The 20,129-nt window shown below is 43.3% G+C and overlaps 1 protein-coding gene across 1 annotated transcript; it reads right to left on the reverse strand.

Moving 5' to 3' along the window:
• Nucleotides 1–4,775: 4,775 nt before the first annotated feature.
• On the reverse strand, nucleotides 4,776–16,182 carry ldhba (lactate dehydrogenase Ba). Its single transcript, XM_080756892.1, has 8 exons — nucleotides 16,039–16,182; nucleotides 13,174–13,310; nucleotides 11,726–11,843; nucleotides 10,889–11,062; nucleotides 10,580–10,753; nucleotides 9,803–9,920; nucleotides 6,913–7,036; nucleotides 4,776–6,230 (listed from the first exon to the last, which is right to left on the reverse strand). Exons 2-8 carry the CDS (start codon nucleotides 13,300–13,302, stop codon nucleotides 6,063–6,065), a joined length of 1,005 nt encoding a protein of 334 aa, XP_080613018.1. The 5' UTR covers nucleotides 13,303–13,310; nucleotides 16,039–16,182; the 3' UTR covers nucleotides 4,776–6,062.
• Between the last annotated feature and the right edge of the window lie 3,947 nt (nucleotides 16,183–20,129).

Raw genomic sequence — 20,129 nt, forward strand, 5'->3', positions numbered from 1 at the left:
AAGGTGCAATAATGCAGGGGTCATGTACGCTCTGACAGCACCAGGCTGAAGTCCAAAGAGGTCGAGGTGAGGGATTTGGGAGAGCCATTTGCGCTCACGGTTGGGAGAGCACATTGGTAAACTGCATGACATGTGTAGACACATATTGCGAAATGCTCGTGACCTCAGGGCCTGTCGGGAGTCGGGACAAGGGAAATCATTGAGAGAGACACGCGCACACACACACACAAAATAACATTATTCATTTGAGTTGTGTCCTGTCAGGCTGGCCACTCAGCTAACCAGTTCCACCTGTGGAGACAGCGTTGCAGTTTGGTAATCATGAGGTTCAGGTGCAATGTGGGTAATATGAAGGAGTGTTTAAGTGCAATATATGTGATGTTATATTGTTAACCTTTGACTGAATGTTTAACAATGACCAACTGTGAATCAGTGTGATTCAGACTGGGCTGGAAATAAAAACGTCTGGGTTTCCGAGGCTGTAGTCAGGATAGCAGAAGGGGGCGTGATATGCTTTTGTGATTGCTAATGTATGTTGTAGTGTGAAGAAGGAAGTTCAAGTATTATATAACTTGTGTAGTTCATGGAGACTTGTATACTTACTTGTATTATTGATAGCTAGGTATGTAGTTATTGTATGTTCATGTATTTATGGTATGCTCAAATACACCCCTGAGAATGGTACAGTCCAGACGCATTAGTTCAGAAGAGCATAAAAGGCTGCAACAGTGCACTGAAGTATGGGCTGTGAGTGGACTCGGAGCATCAAGTGTTGTGCTTGTCACTACATTTCATTATGCTTTAAGTAGCATGTGACGTGTCAAACTAGAGGGGTTTCATGATTCGTAATCCATTCCAAGCATTAGTTTTGCACGAAAAACACTCCTTGTGCTAAAGACAACATTTGTGATGAGGTTATCACATTTGGGCACATTGGGCAAGTGGCTATGGCCGAATGGTGGTGTCTCATGGTGTCTCAGAGAAGAATAAATACAATATAGTAAGACACCCTGAGGGCGAGAAGCGACCTTGCCCGTGCACGCATCCACCTGGGTGACAGCAGACTGCTGGGTGAGCGCTGGCACTTTGGCATGGGGGGTCAGATCAACATATCTGTCAATTATCCGATTCTAATGTAATCCTGGGCGCTGCACTCTGCCAACCTGGGGGGGGGGGCAGCGGACTGACCTCATGCTTCCTTCTATGCTTGATGAGTCCAACCTGCTTTTTTTCACCGGACAGGGGAGACTTTCCCCGGCCATACATAGTGCGTGGAAGGAACACATTATTCCGACCAGTACCCCGGCTTGATCAGGTGCCCCGGCTGGCCAGGGGGAGGTAGTTTAGGTCTGGCCATATATGGAGCGTGTCTTGAGTGTACAGGGGTTGATGAGGTCAGATCAACATATGGAATGTCAGAACAGGTCAGCTCCACATATGGAGATCTAAGTGTGGCAGTGGGGGCAGTGTCTTGAGTGTACAGGGTTTGATGAGGGCCCAGGTAGGGCCGGGTCTTAAGTTTCAGGCCTGCCGAGCGCAGTTGCACTAATAACTTTGGGTCGGGCCTGTCTAGTTTGAATGGATAGATAGACATCGAAGAGGAAGGACGGGTGGGGAGGGATCAACATATGGAATGTCAGAAGAGGTCAGCTCCATATGTGGAGATAGAGGCGTGATGTCACAATGCGTGACCATATATGGAGGTGTGATGTCACGAGGCGTGACCATATATTGGAGGTGTGACGTAACACACGGAAATGCATAGTAAATGGTTTGACCAAACATTTGTGTTTGATTGCTGGTGGTGTTCTGCCCCTCCCCCCCCCCCATCAAACAAAAATGTTTGGTCAAACCATGTGACTCCCATTGGAAAAGCATCGTGGTGGCCTAAAAAAAACAAAAGAAAGAATGACCAAACATTTGTTTGATCGGTGTTTGATGAATGAATCATGAATCATTCATGGCAACTTTTCACAGGAAAAGCATGAAGGGAGGATTCCAAGAATGACGTTGTGTGCTACTGACTAACACATGACCATCTTCAATGTCAATTCATTCCCCCTGGTCCCCGACACAGAATTCCAGTGATGGACAAAGTATAGGAAAGAAGTACTCAACTACTGGTCGTATTAGCCTACTCAAGTGAATGTTGCTCAAGCTCACGTTACAATGCAATTGTGAGCTTGTAGATCTGCTATTTTCACTATATTTGAAATTCATGTTGAATCAAAAGTAGGCTACAATAGTTGTCTTTGAAATGTAGTGGAGTCAGAAAATGTATAGGCTACTTAAATACAGTAGGCCTGGCTAGTCGAGTAAATGTACTTCACTACTTCTTTACCAGTGCACAATTCCATGATTGAACATACATGGTGGTAAGCAAGCCAAAGGACGCGATTGTTTTCTCCTTTCCGTCGGTGGCCGAAATGCTTTCAGCGGCGAGGTGAGCGACAAACAATTCCGAGAATGCATTACTACTAATGAATAATGCATTTCAGCGGACATTTCGTGGACAGCTCCGCAATTTGTCACCCGAGAGACGCGAGATCGGCCATCCTATTCGCTGCCATGCACCCCACTCATCGTGGTCACACTATTGGGAGAATATAAAAAGCACTGGTAAACACATTTGGCCTGATACGTTTTCTACACCTGCTTGGTGTGTGTGTTAGGTGACCATTAACAACAGTCGCGTGTTAACGTTGGTTTGATTTGGATTTGTAAGCACAAAATGATAACTTTGGCACTCGTGGCGGTGTGCGTGATTATTCGTCTGGATGGAACGTCGGGAGCCTCTCTGCATGGCTTTGAGGAGCAGTCGTCACAGTGGACACATCATGCTGCAGGTGAGTCTTCAAGAGGAGACAATAATACAAGGCTACAAATTAATCACAATTTGTAATTCACAAAATGCGTAAGAGAACCAGGCTTCTTCAACATTCAGTTTAGACATACTGTACGCCTGACTGAGTAGCTGCAGATAGGCTCTTTGAATGTATTTTTCTCATAGCCTCAAGCCATTAAGCTTAATAAAATAAATAAATAGTCCCCACATTATTATTATTGTGATTATTTTTCCCCCAGATTCCGTCTGAGAAATATGGCATAGCAATGGGCTTTTGGACAACAAACATTTTAATGTAGCCTATCTTTTTTTTGAGGGCCCTCCTATGTCCAGCTTATAGTGTGTGTGTGTGTGTGTGTGTGTGTGTGTGTGTGTGTGTGTGTGTGTGTGTGTGTGTGTGTGTGTGTTTGTGTGTAAAAATCAATCTTCATATGACCACCGAGCTCTGACAATAATGGTGCGTCACCCGTTCAAAACATATCAAAATAAAGGGTAGTGGGTCGCACACACCAAGACTGAAGTTCAAATATAGTATTTTTAAAAATATTTGAAACAATTGACACTTTTGTCACTTTTTTTTCAAAATGCGACCCACTACCCTTTATTTTGATATACACACAAACTTTGTCCTAACACAAACATTAAATGCCATTGATGGCCGTTTTTTACTGCACGTCCTAGTGTAAACACAAACTGATATGAATGATGTATGACGCTATAGAGCGCCCCTCAGCCTCACTTCACACGGGTGTGATTTTTATTATTATTCAAAGGCTGTTTTAAAATCAACAATCAATAAATGTTATAGTACATATCCGATAAAACAAATAAATGAATTAATTGGAAACTTTATAAAAAAAAACAATATCAAGTAGCCTAACTTTTTTGTAGGCCTATCTGAAATCCTGGTTTGTATTTCGAATTAATCGATGTATTAGCCTATGCAATTGCATCAGTATAATAATGTGTTCATTTATCCATTTCAGAGTACAAGAGTAATCAAATTGACCCTCCACTATGTAGGCTACACTCTCAGTCGAGTTATAAGTACCGTAAAACAGTTGAGCTATAACTACATTAACAATTAATTGAATGAATTTGACCGTGTTTCCCATGCAGGACGGTGGCCAGCCAGCTTCCCGGAGCTCTCGGAGTCGCTGCGAACAGAGAGAAGAGATGTCGCGGATGTTTTCCCGGAGGAGTCCTACAACCTGTGCTTGTCTTTGAGGGAAAACGACGAACAACGACATCTTCTATGCAACGACCGGCGGAGTCAATTCAACTACAACCCGTTCGGGCTCCGCTTTGGAAAGCGTTACAACAGCTACCTTTACAAAGACAGCTTCACGACACCCAGGACCAGTAGATTATTGCCTATTTCACTATACCCGCGAGAACTCGAGGTACCAACCTAAACCAAGATGTCCCTTCCCCAGTCTCCTCCCCTCCCAATTGTCTAAAATGCTTGTCAATGTTTTGAGTCTACTTCATCAAGTGGGCTACTACATTTGTTTGTTATATGTGTCAAATGGCTGCAGACACATCGGACACAGGTTTTCTCTGAATTAAAACTTTTGTACTTAATATAGCCTCTGTGTGCCATGAATGCTACTGATGATGAAATCTGTCACGAATGCACAATGAATAAGTGATCTCTGATTGAATCAATATTAAATTGTTCAAGTATAGTTTAGTTAAAATTCTATGTGAGGAATATTTTTGTGAAATATGCTCTTCTCCCACAGGAATTTCAAGCTTTCTGTGCAAAAATGGATATATGTAGGCCTATATGTACACTATACAAAAACAGTGCAAATCAAAGGTTAGTTTACTGAAAGGTTCTTCAGTTATCTCAATCTAACCACAAGATGGCAGTGTATTACCTGATATCAGCTGGCTGCTAACATTTGACAACACAAAGACCACAGGCTTCCATAAGGTTCATATTTATTAAGTTACTCATCACTGTTTCACACAACTCACAACACGAGAGTGACAGCTACAGTCAGTGTTCTTTTTTTTCTTTTAGAAAACAAGTCAAGTTTGGACGTTTAAATCCGCCCCCATGGCTCACAATCTCTTTCCAGACAGTAGCCTATACCAGAGTGACAGGGATTTCGGATCCACAATGAAATTCACATTGTTCTCAAGTGTGCCAAAGTCTCTCGGTTACAAATTTTCAGTTTGCTAGACGAGGACAGTGTCTTTCGGATTGTTCTTTAGGGCCTACAGTGTACACATCAAACATGTTCAGGAGAGGTCTTTTGTTTCTAGGCATCGGCCAGGAGGAGGCTGAAATGAACGACACATGTGCAAACAAAGAAGCAGCAAATGAAATGGCGGACACTTTAATTTTGTCTCTTTTTCTTGTCCTTTCCTTATCCTTTTTTTTGATCATGGCCCAAACAAAACAAGGGAGAAAAAAAAAGCTGCGGCACAAAAGGATTCATGGAAGGTAAACCAACTCATCCCGGGAGCATCTAAAACGGCAGTTTTGTTTCAAAGACACCAATGATACAGTAACCTCGGCGTACTGGCGGAACATGGGAAGCTGATAACATCGAGTGAGTGAGATAACAGACATGGAAGTTAGAAAAAGGAGTGTATGTGTCTGTGTGTGTGTGTCTGTGTCTGTGTGTGTGTGCGCACGCATATGGGAGTGTTTGAATGCACTACTGTATATTTGCTCTTTTCCACTACGGTTAACCCAGAACCTTCTGTGAAGTAATTTAGTTTACGTCCTGATTCAAGGGGGAGATCTAAAAATCATTCAAAAAAATGAAAATACTCAATCTATAATGCAATAGGATGTATAATGCAATGGGATGTGAGCTTGTAGATCTGCTATTTTCAAATACATTTGAAAGTGTCTAAGGTCTAGGTTCCCAGAGCTCAGGGTTAGTACCACCTCCCGAGCAGGACCCAAATTAGGTTCTGAGAACCTCATCTGAAAGCGAGCCATAGCGTATGGAAACCCACCCAGAACCTGTGAAATACGTTTCATGGCACGGCACGGAACGATTCACTTTAGTTCTTGTAGTGGTAAAAGAGACAAATGGTGTGTATAATAGCCAGTATGTGTCTGAATGATCTCGTGTACTACGTGTGTGTGTGTATGCTCGTGTTGTTCGGCCCTGCGGCAGGTTGCTTCAGGGGGAGGGGGAGGGGGGCGGGGGGGGGCATTTTGGCGAGCGGGGGGGGGGGTGGGGTGGTGTCTTTAGAGGTCCTTCAGGTCCGCCTGGATGCCCCAGAGTGTGTCAGCGCTCTTCTTCAGCTGGCTCACCTCGTCTGGGTTCAGGGTCATGTTGACCACGCTGCTCACCCCCCCGCTGTTCAGCACGCAGGGCAGCGACAGGAACACCTCCTCACTGATGCCGAACATGTCCTGGAGGAGAAACAAGGACACATCAGGGTTTTTATAGTCAAACTGAAACAAAATAACTACCACTAGAACTGGAAAAAACACTTTTAGTTAACTGAAATAAAAATAAGGCTTTACAAAAAAAAACTTGTATTGTGGTTACAAAACAAACAGAAACTAATCATAAATATGTGCAATTACAAATATCACCCTTTTTATTTCCTGAACACGGGCCAATTGCGGTGATTTCGACCTAGGAGTGGGTTCCTACAGACGCACGCAGTCACGCGCTATTTATTTAACAGCCAAATGCGGTAAAACACCGTAGAGTAGCGCAGCGTGTCTCTCACACTGTTGAATGGAGTAGCCTACACAGAGTCACAGACAGCTCTGCTGCTGTTCAGTGGCAGTGCTCCGCCTCAGCAGCACAGCTCTGCATACCGGTATCAAACTCACAAAAAATCCTAACGATACCCATCCCTAATTCGGCCCCCAGACTCCATGGTGGTGGGCAGGTACTTTACTACTGCGCCACCCGAGCGCCCGGTGTGTGTGTGTGTGTGTGTCTGTGTGTGCGTACGCGTGTTTAAAATGTAATATACTATGCGGCACACTTGATATCAACTCCATTTATTATCCACTAGGTTAGTTTAACTCTGAAATAAACAAGCGTGCGTCCGTGCGTGCGCGCGCCCTTGGGACGTACCTTGACCATGGTGGACACAGGGTGGATGCGGTTCATGTTTTTGATGATGCTCTCGGTCAGGTCGGCCACACTCAGGCCGATGGCCCAGTTGGTGTAGCCCTTCAGCTTGATCACCTCGTATGCACTGCAACACAACGGGAAGGAAGCTCCGTCACAATCTGCACACAGCGGCTTTCTGGGTCGAGTGTTGATCAGCAGACCATTGTCTATGCTCACACTCAAAGTGTGAATAGCACATGAAGCAAAACGCTGCAAGTGTAAACACCATTTATATACACCGTATCACATATACGGTAGTACGGTACGTTATCTGCTGGATATCGTTGCTGTCGGGCAGAAACCTCTTATCTCAATATTCAAACTTTTTGTGTTTTTTCCGTAACGTAACGCCCGGCTTGTTCACACTACAGCGGCACAAAGCTACTTTTGCTGAAAAGAAATATTTTAATCCTGAAAAGCAACAGTTTTGGACATATGAGGTTTCAACCTGACATTATGTATATATATTTATTTGTTTTATTTAACCTGTTCTCTTTCCCTTCTGCGCTCACTCCGCCTTCCTCTTCTCATGGAATACTATAAAATGATGGAGCGAGCATGAAAAAATTACACCTGTAAGTAAACCTGTGATGTGGCAAATAAACCTGATTCTGAACCGAGTAAAACTAATTACTGCACTGTGACAATCATGCAGTGGTGTCATGCTCATACCTTGGACCGGTCACCACTTTCCAAGAAGTACCCAGTCTAGGTTTCTTGGGTGCGCTCCTCCTATTTTCACACCGTGTCAAGTACCCACTACTTTGCATAACAAACAGCTTTAGCTGTTTACCTGAACGCACGTTAATGGTAAGCAACACAGCACAGCAGTATGGCTGCAATAGGCTAACGCTTCTGTGGTGCTGCTGCACTCATCCACCATCAAAGAAGAGATTCGTCCAAAGCAAACTTTTATTTTCGCCACTGCAGGCAGCGCAGTATAAATAAAAGTGTCTGATTGTTTTAAGTCTGTGTGTCTAAAACTCTCATACACTAACACTATAAACAATATAGGCTATCAGCAGTTCTGTGCACATGAGCATATGTAGGCGTGTGCGTGCGAGTGCAAGTGCGTGCGAGTGCACGTGCGTGTGACCATGGTACCGGGAAGAAAAAATACCATTACACCACTGCAATCATGGTGTACATTTAACTCTCTTAATTAAGGCTTTCCCGTAACTAAAGACTTCCTCCTAAGGGACTCTTAAGTGTTTAAAATGAGGGGTCACTGGAGGATTTTAAAGTTCTCTAGAATAAAACGTTGTGACCAGTATCGTAGTTTGTAAATACATTTTGACGTTTTCCAGAACTTTCTGCAGAGAGAGGCTGCAGCGATTGTCCCTTTGGGGCGGACACAATGTTGTCAACTTTGACGTTGTCGGTAAAGTAGATTAGTAGAGTTCTCTACCACTGCACTATCATAGACAGCACATGATAAAAATCATGGCGAAACTTACCTGGCTGCAACTTAATACCTACTGCTACTACAGAGGTTGAAAGAGAAGCCCCATGCACACACAGTGCATGGGGTAGGTAGGACCCATAAACCAGTTATTAACTTTCTTCTGTTCTCATTCCATCTGACTTCCTATAAATACTAGTACTATACTCAGAATAAGACTTGCGTTAATAATACGATTTCAATACGAAGTCAATGCAAGTTTTATTTTGAAGTCCACCTACTGAAAGTGCACAACGTCTCTCTCTCTCTCTCTCTCTCTCTCTCTCTCTCTCTCTCTCTCTCTCTCTCTCTCTCTCTCTCCTCTCTCTCTCCCTCTCTCCCTCCCTCCCTCCCTCCCTCCCCCATAAACATGGAACAGCCTCTGGGTCCTACCCCAAGATTCTTTTGTGAAATGAGTGTAATGTTATGAACACTAATCATCAACATTTAAAGCACACCAAAGCTGTTTACGCCTTAACTCTTGATATGCATAATAGTAAGAGGCACTTGTACAGTACAGTATATCTATATGAGGCAGTCGATTATGGATTGAAGCCAATACTTGTAGTAGAGTCTCACTCTCAAAACACCACACTGCAAAGCCATTAGGCACTTGAGTAGTCACTCGGTCAAAGGCCACATTCGCGTAGGGGGCAAACACACTAAATATATAACCAGGCTACTATGGTATTGCCAGGCACTCTGGAAAATACTTCTCTACAACAGTGGTTATCTAAAGTTAAACTGGAATGCATGTTTTGCATGGCTCAAGTCGAGTTCATTCAATGTCTATCTAAAATTAGGGCAGAGCAGAGCCTTCAACTCAAAGAACAGTATAATTGTATTCCATGTGTTGCAATAAAATTAAAAATGTTTTCCATTTGTTGCAATAAATGGTTACATTTCTGACTGAGGTTGTGTTTTTTCAAACAATATGGTTGTAATTGTTGGGTTGCAAGGGTCTTAGCTAGGCTTCGAGACGGCCTTCCAATATATTTAGTTTAGGAAATGTAAGCCCTTTACTACAATCTAACTACCTGGCACGTAGAGACTGTAACTCTTTGTCAACTCTATCACTGACATGAGTTGACATAAGTTCAATCAGGAAGACTAGTCCATTCACAAAACCTCTCCCACATCTGTGTCATTCACCACTACGCTAAGCTAAGCATTTACAACTCCCCCTGGGTTTAAGCCTCCACCCGTTCTGTTACATAGATTATTGCACGTCACATTCTCCACCCACGGCCTCCCACCACCAGCATCAAGACCATCCAGTGTTGGTCATGTGGGGATTCTACGCAGCAGACCCATTATAGGTCTCTTTCCCATAATCTGTCATTACTCCCACATCGTATTGTATAATGTTAATTTCATTCTGACGTATATATTTTTCAACAAAACCAGTACCTGTCGACTACAGCTTTGTGCGTGGCCTTCCAGTGATCTTTGTCTGCGTCTGTGCCAATCTCAGGGTTCAGCTTCTGTAGGTTGACTCCTGCCACGTTAGCACCGCTCCACACGGGCACTGAAACGCACAACATGGCACTGCATGAATAAATACATTTCGTGTGATCTTTAACAGTGGCTCTCAAGCTCTTTCGTGTCAAGAACACCCCCAATTTCATATGTATCTGGCCGCAGACTGCAGTCTGAACAGATGTTGTTCCAGGGACGCTGTTGTTAAAAATGCTTCAAGCATCCAGTATTTCAGACATTTACATACAAGCTATCAAGCTAATACCAAATAATGCTAAATAACAACTACAACAATAATGATAACACTAATAATACACAAACAAAACAGTGAGGGTGGCTTATACAACCAGCATGCCTATTCTGGGGGGAACGTTCGCCAAAAATAGCAGATCTAAAAGCTCAAAGCGGCTTGTATAGATTGGCTAATTTTGGATGAAGGTATTTGGTGTATACAGAAAAAAGCGCTCAGCAGTTAGTAACACAAGTCCGTTTCTCTAAGACTAGATGGTTTAAGTGGTTAAACCCTCTATGCTTAGGTGACTGGAATGGAGTCCCCCAGGGGCATATACAGTAGAAGGCCTCGTCCTTCCCGTCCTTCCCCTCAACACTATATAATTTCCGAAAATAGCTGATCTACAAGCGCGTTGCTTAACTTAAGCAACATTTGAGTACTTTTCCCCTCCACTGTCCCTCTCTGTCTATACGTACCACTGGTGTCTCCGTGCTCTCCCAGCACCCAGCCGTTGAAGGAGGTGGCGTGGATGCCCAGGCGCTCGGCCATCAGGTAGCGGAAGCGGGCTGAGTCCAGGTTGGTGCCGCTGCCGATGACGCGGTGCTTGGGCAGACCACTGAGCTTCCAGGTCACGTAGGTCAACACGTCAACTGAGCGGAGGGTTGAAATCGCACAGATCATTAACACACACAGGCCTTATCTCGCTCTCTCTCTCGCTCTCGCACACACACACACACACACGCACACACACACACACGTGCACACGTGCGCCGCGCTGTGCGTACCGGGGTTGGAGACGACGAGGATTGTGCAGTTGGGGCTGTACTTCATGATCTGAGGGACGATCATCTTGAACACGTTGACGTTCCTCTGCACCAGGTTGAGGCGGCTCTCGCCCTCCTGCTGGCGCACGCCCGCCGTCAAGACCACCAGGCGAGAGTTGGCCGTCACAGAGTAGTCTGTGAGAGAGAATGAGTCATTACGTGCAGTACTTTAGTACGTGTACTTAGTTACTAACTTTCCACCACAGAGTCTCAACATCAAACACACAGGCCATTCCACCCAAAGAACTTTGGTTCTAGAACTGGTTCTAGAATCTCCAATGTGGTTGGGCGGAGGTCTTTCTGCTACAAAGCCCCTTTTGATTGGAACAATCTCCCTCTATCTCTTAGAGACATCTCATCATTTAGTAGTTTCAGGACCTCCTTATATTCACATCTAGACTCAAATTGTCTTTGCTTCTAACCAATAATGACACTGAAGTATTTGCACTGTGACCTTATTTCCATTGTGCAACAGCTGATTATGTGGTGGTTGGTGGGGTAGGTGGAGGAGGGTGAGCAAGCTATTTGTGTATGTATTCGTATATCCGTTTGTATCTGGGTACTATATGTTTTGTGTATTTGTGTACAGTATGCTTTTTTGTATTTTGTTTGTTTTTTGTTTGGTTCCAGTTCCGAAGCAACTTTCAGGGTTCTGAACCCAATTCATTTCCAGTGGAAACACACTCTGGAACTGGTTCAGTGGTTCAATGTTAGGCGGGGAAAACATAACTGAACCGGTTCAACCCCCCGGTGGGAAAAGGCCATAGGGTTGACTGTGTGTGGTCCAGGAGGACCAACCTTTATCGGCGACGATCTTGGAGGTCTTGAGGAAGAGGCTGCCGTGCTGCAGGTCCATCATCTCGCCCTTCAGACGGTCCTCCATCACGTCAACCAGCGCCAGCTCGTCAGCCAGGTCCTGATGGCAGCAGCAGAGCATTTTTGATTGAATACTTTATTATTTAAGGACCACTTCACCACTTTTCAACCTATCTTCATATAATAGGTCCTCACTAATAATCATGGAAAAATAGTGCAATTCTTTTCTACTCTGTCTGTGTCTCATAGAAGGTCTGTGGGCAGTTCAGAAACAAGCTAATAGAAACTGCAGGCTTTCTAGTCCTGAAAAGTTGAAATGCGAAAATGGAAGCCATCGTTCTCACGATCGAAATATTTTGTTTAAAAAAAAGATCTGCCTAATGATGATGTCACTGGAAGACGGTTTCTAAACTGCCCACAGCCGTCCTATGAGACACAGACTGAGTAGAATTTTTTTTTGCCATTTTTTCATGATTATTAGTGAGGACCTATTATATGAAGATAGGTTGAAAAGTGGTGAAGTGGTCCTTTAATAGTTTGCAGAAATCAGCACAGGAAAGTACAGTGCAGATATGTCAAATAACAAGAAATAATTGACAATGACCGGTACCAAAAATCAAAATAAATTATGTAGTACAACAATATTTAATCAGAGCTATTTCCGCTTGTTTTATATATGTTTGAAAATGTATGAACATTTTCAACAGATTAAGAATGGAAACGATTCTGACGATTATAATAATAATTCTAATAATAATAGCTTGAATTTATATAGCGCCTTTCATGAACCGAAGGACGCTATACAAAATGTACCAACAACAACAATCAACAACTATATGCCATAAGCCTGAGAGCATAAGTGTCTTTTCAAGGTGGCCTTAAAAGAGTGTTGGAGCATGGCAAATCTCTATTGGCAGAGAGTTCCACAGGGTGGGGGAGTGGGGGCTGCCACACTGAACGCTCTATCCCCGAAGGTTCGCTTGACTGCTTTGGGTACAGAGAGGAGGTCCAAGTTTGTGGACCGCAGGTTCCGTGTCACAGGAGGTTTATGGAGGAGGCCTGAGAGGTACTGTGGAGCCAGGGCTTTTTGACATTTTGTAGGTGAGAAGGAGGAGTTTATAATTGATACGGAACTTGACAGGAAGCCAGCCAGCCGATTATGTATAATAATTGCGATTATCTCAAATAATTGCGATTAGGTGATTATGTAATAACTGTGACAGGCCTACTTATACATAATTAAGAGCTACGAGTATAATAACAAAGAATGACAGAGACTTGCATGTAGCATATGGATGGAATACTGTACTGAACAGTAAGTATGTCCTGTCCATCTGTCCCTTCTCAGTAAAACCCAATGCCAAGCCTGCGGGATACTCAGACAGACAGACAGACAGACAGACAGACAGACAGACAGACAGACTTCTTACCCGCAGCAGGATGCTGACGGCACAGGCCATGCCCACCTGGCCCACTCCTACCACCGTCACCTTGTTCCTGGGGGGCTCCAGGGGTGTGGTGTTCAGGGGGGTAATGAGTTTCTCCAGCACTGAAGACATGATCACAGCTGTATGCGTGTGTGTGTGAGTGTGTGTGTGTGTGTGTGGGGGGGTAAGGGGGGGGGGGGGGGGGTAAGGGAGAGAGGTAGAGAGAGAGAGAGAGAGAGAGAGAGAGAGAGTTATAATTACACACCTATCAGGGAGAAGGGGGTCAATTGAGTCAAACTACAACTGCTGCTCCTCTGTGAGAGCTCACGCACGCATGCGCTGGGCAGCACAGTCACGCACACACCACACACACTTGCACGCACATGCGCGTGCGGCCGTGCGCACACACACACACACACACACACACACACACACACACACACACACACACACACACGTGACACTCACACGGTCTGTGCATAAACATGAATTCCTAATGCAACACCAAAATGGGATGTTACCACATGACTGTATGACCTGCATTATCCAACAATATACAGGTCAAGGGGTTGAATGGCGATTACGGGTTTACACTACAACTACAGTCAATATCCTCTCTCTCTTGTTCACACTTCCTCACTTGCTCCAACTAGTTCTGACCAGCCTGAAACATCATCTGCTAAACCCAGTACAGAATGTAGCTCGCTATATTTCCAGTCCAGAGGCAATTCAGGTCAGCAACTGAGGTGTCTGTGACTGTAGTCTTGTTCTAATCTAGACCCACGACTCTCTACATTTGATAATTAACAGCAGTCACGTCTATGTACGCGTGTGCACGCCCCTTGCAAACGCGCGTGTGTGTGTAAAACATACTAGGCATTGTCCAAACACAGTATGAGCACCATCATGTAATCTAATCTGTCATGGTTCCAGTACATAACAATGCATAGTCATATCATCACTCATATCCATCCACCATGTTCTTTGTACCACATTGACAGGGTTGACAGCTGTCCCATTTCATCAGGATATAATCTCCCATGATTTGCCCTGAGGCAAAGGAGAAATATGAAAACACAGCCAATCGGGGCAGCCAAACAATTGTGCCGCGAGCAGGTCTGGCTATCATAACATCGTAACATTTGATGTTAGCATTTAATTTAAGGCATAAACGGCAATCAGATTAATCTAAAAGCTTTAAGCAATTGGATTACAGTGACAAGACATGTTTTCTTATTGTCTATTGTCATTTGTACTAAAGTGTACGTGATGTGCTAGTAGTAGTAGTACTAGCCGTATTGACACCAAGCCACAATAACTTTCATGAAGGTTTATTTAGCTGATCATATTTCCTTAACTTTGTTGTGTCCACAACGGTGTGCTTCCCCCAGCAAGCAACACCTACTTCCTCTTCCTGTTAGATCCTCACATAATGTGCCTGTTCCCCAATCCCTGAAATTTGACACAACCATCTCCTTCTCTCTTGCTGTACTCTAGTCTACTCCTATATGCAAAAAGGATTTGCTTCTGCCAGTAGGAGAACCATGAATGTTGAGTAGAAATGATAGCCTATATAGACAGGTGTTGCAGGCCAAGTTATTAATTGACATTCATTACTAAAAGAAATCGGCACTATGTGACACTTGAGCACTGGTCATGCTTTAATGAAGGCAGATATGCCTATCATTTCATAACCAAGGTCAGTTATAACAGCGGTACAAGGGAGGCGTCCTTGCCAATATAAGACAAGGATGTCAGCTGTTGTGGAAATATGAAGGTTAGGCCTACTTAATAATAGACCAAATAGGGGCAGGAAAGAACTGCTTTAACCATTTTAACCTCATTTCTGGTTCTTCGACTTCCTCAAATCCAATTATATTACAACAGTATATGATTATAATGAATATAGATTTGTATATAATATTATACTACTGTACCTACTGTACAGTCGTGACATTGTGTAGGCTACAGGTTACTGCAGAATGCTCACACGACAAGAAGACGAAATATCGATAAGTGATATACTGTATTTTATCAGACCAATGTTGTCCATTCATTGTTATTTTCTATTGCTATTATGTAACGGGGCTGCTGAGTCCTTCATTCGCTCTTGCCAGGCCCTATAATGGAGAAATGGGCGTTCTATCTAGTGGGTGTTAGTTGCATTTTGCACGACAGTTGTTTCTGCATAGCCTACTAGTAAAAAACGAACCAGTTCAACACAACAAGCATGCCTCTGTAAATACGAGGGCAAGCATTCCGGATACCTGTATAATAATGGGACTGCTGGGATATCCGTGTATTATTTCCTGATGTCGACATTCGTCACTCTCCGCAATAATCACCGCCGATTTAAACTTAATTGACATTTGACAGGTCAATTCAATTCAGCTGTTAAACTAGAAACTGGTTAACATGGTCGGGTGACATCTAAACCTAAAATAAAGAGGGTTTTTTAAGTTTGGTTATTAATGCATCGCCTCGGGTAGTGCCAGTGGCCACTGGCCAGAGGGGGCCACCCAGTCCACTGTACAGTGAGCAAATACACACACACAAGATTATTGAAATAAATTGTGGTACCGGGTCCGACACTTTCGTTTTTAACATTCTAAGAATAATTCACACATTTCCTGCCAAACATACAACCCATGGTTCACCGACACACGCACAGAAAGGTCGCTAGCTAGCGGATATATTCCGGTATAAAATGGTTTCCTTGCTTCGTGCATTCCATCTATTTAGACTTGAGCATCCATTGCTGCTGGTTCGATGCGCACGCTTCACAAGTTCACATAAATACGAACCACTGAACCAGTGTAGAATAACTGAATCTTTGAAGAAAAGCCGAGTATTAGATGCAGTACGTACATTTTTGAAGATATTTCTATGAGAAATATATCCTTTTTTTGGTCCAGGGGGAAAGATGTTGCAGCGTCGACAGTCGTCAGTGAGAGAGGAAGACTTTGTACTAGAGCGGCAGAGCTGAAAGAGACAGGAGGAGGAGGAAGAGTGGGTGTATGTATCACCAATCACGACACACTCTAAATTATCAATGTGACTTGTGACCACGCTGTCATCACATGAGATGTCATTATATAGGAGACTGCTGCTCTGATGCAAGACATTTTACAATAATGATTGATTTATAGCTGGATGGATTTGTTTGTCTCCCTTTTTCACACTAAATTGGCTCATAGTGTCAGACAGTTGAGTTGTCTTGTCTCTCTCATAAACCTTCTGGGAATCTATCTACTGTAGCCTGTATGTATTTGTTTGTTTTGTTTGTTTGTTTATGTATTAATTCATAATGATCAGGGACAATACACATTACTCAACCACAAGGTAAATAGGGTCATACCTATGTTCCCTCAGCCCTATGTTCCCTCATCCCTATGTTCCCTCAGCCCTATGTTCCCTCAGCCCTATGTTCCCTCAAGTGTAATTAATAATTAATAATTATTATTATTTATTAATCAATTTAATTAATAGTGTAATAAGTAGTAGTGTAATAGTTTAATAGTGTAATAAGTGTAGTAGAGTAATAGACCAGTGTTAACCAAGGAGTTTAATGTTCAACTCTTGTCCATACAGTCACATCATAAAAACATAAAACTCATTATTGCGTATAGCCTAGACAAACATAACCTAGATGACTATACTATAGCCATTATCTAAAAGACAAGAGAAAAGATACAGGCAGGTCAACACAACAACAGACTACCTCCAAACAGGCTGACAGACAAAATTGTAAATGCAACTTTACCCTCCATGCCCTCACTCCTCAGTAACCCACTTGACAAATTACTTAGAAAAGGTGAGCGACACCCACAGCCACGATACTAGAGGGAGTGTGAACAACGATCTGGTGCCACCCAAATATAAAACAAATATGGGAAAATTCACCTTCCACAGCACTGCTACTCAGGCGTGGAATGCCCTCCCCCCTTCCCTCAAAACAGATCAGAGCAAATCACTGGCTTCCTTCAAGACAGGCCAAAAAATGCACTTGTCAGCAGGTCAAAGGGAGAGGAGGTGATCGCCCCCGGCCACCACCTTATCCTGATTATCCCCTTCCCATTTACTTCCTTCCCAACCTGTACATAACATATATCTCATGGTTAGAGAAATTTCACATGTTGTTATTGTTTTGTGATTGTTATTATTTTATATCAATTGTTGTTGCTATTCTGGAGTGTTGTTCATGTCATGATTGTGTGTGAGTGTATGGGACCCGAATGGAAACAAGACCGCAAGGTCTTGTTTCCATAGTCCATATTCATTCAATCAATAAATCAATCAATCAATCAATAAAAAGTACATACTGCTATATCAGTGGTTCTCAAACATTTCAGGGCACCCCTGTAAATAACATTTTCATCCATGGCACCCCTGAATTACATTAATTGTTACTTTACATTTACATCACCTTACATTTATGTCATATATTACGGTAAACCCTGGAAACCCTGGCCTGCTGCAGGTATAATATGACAAATGCAGAGCAGCAGATTAACATGCAAGCAAAAATAATGCAAGCATGCCATGTACACATGCAACGGGGACAGTAGCCTATATATGAGCAAGCAAAGCCTGTTATTTGTGATATATAATTCATCATAGGATCCACACTGAACTGGTTCCACACTTATACTCACAGGCCGGAACTATTCTGAGAGTCTCTGGGATTATGTCTCAGAAGTGCCCTAGTTGGTGGTCCGTTGTTGTTCTCCCTTTACATGCTCCCATTTCCATAGCTATGTTGATGACACCCAGCTGTATCTATGTATCTGCAGTGACTCAAGTCATCCTCTGCTAAACTGCCTTTCCAGTATACAGTATTGTGCAGTGGATAAACAGCCATTTTCTCAAATTAAATTAAGGTGAAAATTGATGAGAAGTCGTCGTGTTCACACAACTGATTGGCAATAAGCAATTCCTTAAAGCAGGGGGTTTCAACTGGTGGGCCGAATTTTAAAGCTTTTACCCCCACACCACACCTATTCATTCAAATGTGTTTTTATGGAAAAAGGGGGCTATAGTACCCCATAAAAATTGGTCCGTGTCCCAACCATGGGTCTCAACCCACTGTTTGGGAAACAGTATGACTGAGACTTGTAAGAGAGCACACAGGATTGTTGGTAATGTTGTCCCACTCCCAAAGTATACCATTGCAACTACCGGTACTTTACATAATCACGCACCTTGACACAGTGGTGGGGCCTTCCTTCTATCTGGGGCCCAAAACTGAGGTCAAGAAATACTATTCTTGTTTGTTTGTTTGTCTGTCTGTCTGCATGCCTAGTGTTAATTTATTTTATGTGTCTGGAGTGACTCTGGCCAGACCCTTACCGGACACATTTAGAAAAAAGTGGAAACAGACAATAGAGGGTATGCGCATGCATAAAGTGAATGGCAAATCGAGTGGCAAAGTGACAGGCAAATTGAGTTTAACATTGTTTAATGTCATTTAATGCAATCAGACAGGACTTTTCTGTTTGGATGCATGGGTTGTCAAGGCCAGAAAGTATCTTTTGCCACTCAGTAGGCATTCCTGCACAACTTCCTGGTTTGATGATGATGTCACGCTCATACCCTCTATTAAAAGATACAGAAATAATTACAATAATACAATAAACAATTCAAAACTACAAAACAGACAAAAATATGAGGTCAAAATAGAGAATGATAGAGACAAAGTGTTGCAGCTATGTTGTTAGAGGAGGCAGACCTATTTACATTGTCTGGGTGTGCTGGATTAGTGTGGACTTTAACCTGCAGAAGCAACAGACATGCTTCAGTAACATCAGGTGAAAAAGAATAATTGCCTGAGCTGAACTTCAATCAGAAGTGCATGCTGTTTTACAGCACGCACAACTGTCTTGTGAGACATTGTGTCCTATAATTAGAGAATGAACACGCTGAATGAACATGGGCAAGCTAAGCAAGCCACTGGGTCTGAGATAAGAAACGTCATATATCATAATATATATGATAAGAGAGTTGAGCCAGAAGGCAAAGCTCTCTGTCTATACCGAGCAATCTTCGTTCCTACTCTCACCTACAGTATAGTCATGAAGTGTGGGTCATGACCAAAAGAATAAGGTTGCGAATACAAGCGGCCAAAATGAGTTTTCTTCAACGGGTGGCTAGCATCTCCCTTAGAGATAGGGTGAGAAGTTCAGTCACATGAGAGAGACTCGGAGTAGAACCGCTGCTCCTTCGCCTGGAAAGGAGTCAGCTGAGGTGGTTCGGGCATCTGGTTAGGATGCCTCTCGGGCGCCTCCCTAGGGAGGTCCTCGACGTACATCCTACTGGGAGGAGACCCCGGGGCAGACCAAGGCGCAGTTGGAGGAAATACATCGACTCACTGGCCTTGGAACGTCTCGGAATCCCCCAGGAGGAAGGCACTAATGTTGCTCTGGTGAGGGAAGTCTGGAGCACTCTGGTAAAGCTGTTGCCCCCGCGACCCGACTACGGATAAGCGGTTGAAGATGGATGGATGGATATATCATAATGCCTCATATAGTCTGTCCTGAGCACACATAAGTGCTGTATGGTGCACTACAGCTTAAAACAATAACTTGGCTATAATATAGGCTATTGGGAACATAGTGTGCTGTGTCCTGCTGTCTTTTCATGCATTATATGCATTTTACTAAACTGCCGTCACTGCCAATATTTCCCCCATAGGTGCACTAGAGTCTAGTACATGAAGCAGAGAGCTATGACTGTCTAGTGACTAGACAGTCATAGCTCTCTGCTTCACGTACAGTAAATACAAATGAACATGAGTGTTCATTTATCCACTTGTAACTCTGAGGTTTTTACTGTGAGGTTAATTAATAATTTCCCCACATTAACAGCTCAACCCACTGTTGTGTTACTGATACAGTATATGGACAATAAACCTGCACCACGCTGCCCAGGCCTCTGAACCTTTGTTATTCACTCACACAGCC

The sequence above is a fragment of the Protomyctophum bolini genome (genome assembly GCF_963924005.1).
Source record: "Protomyctophum bolini genome assembly, chromosome: 23".
NCBI classification, from domain to species: Eukaryota; Metazoa; Chordata; class Actinopteri; order Myctophiformes; family Myctophidae; genus Protomyctophum; species Protomyctophum bolini.

Excerpts from the sequence above, each read along its gene's own strand:
- ldhba (XM_080756892.1), bottom strand. The coding sequence starts at position 13,302 with ATGTCTTCAGTGCTGGAGAAACTCATTACCCCCCTGAACACCACACCC. Across the intron at positions 11,844-13,173 it reads CCGTCAGCATCCTGCTGCGG|GACCTGGCTGACGAGCTGGC; the intron begins GTAAGAAGTCTG and ends TGCTGCCATCAG. Across the intron at positions 11,063-11,725 it reads CAAGATCGTCGCCGATAAAG|ACTACTCTGTGACGGCCAAC; the intron begins GTTGGTCCTCCT and ends TCTCTCTCACAG.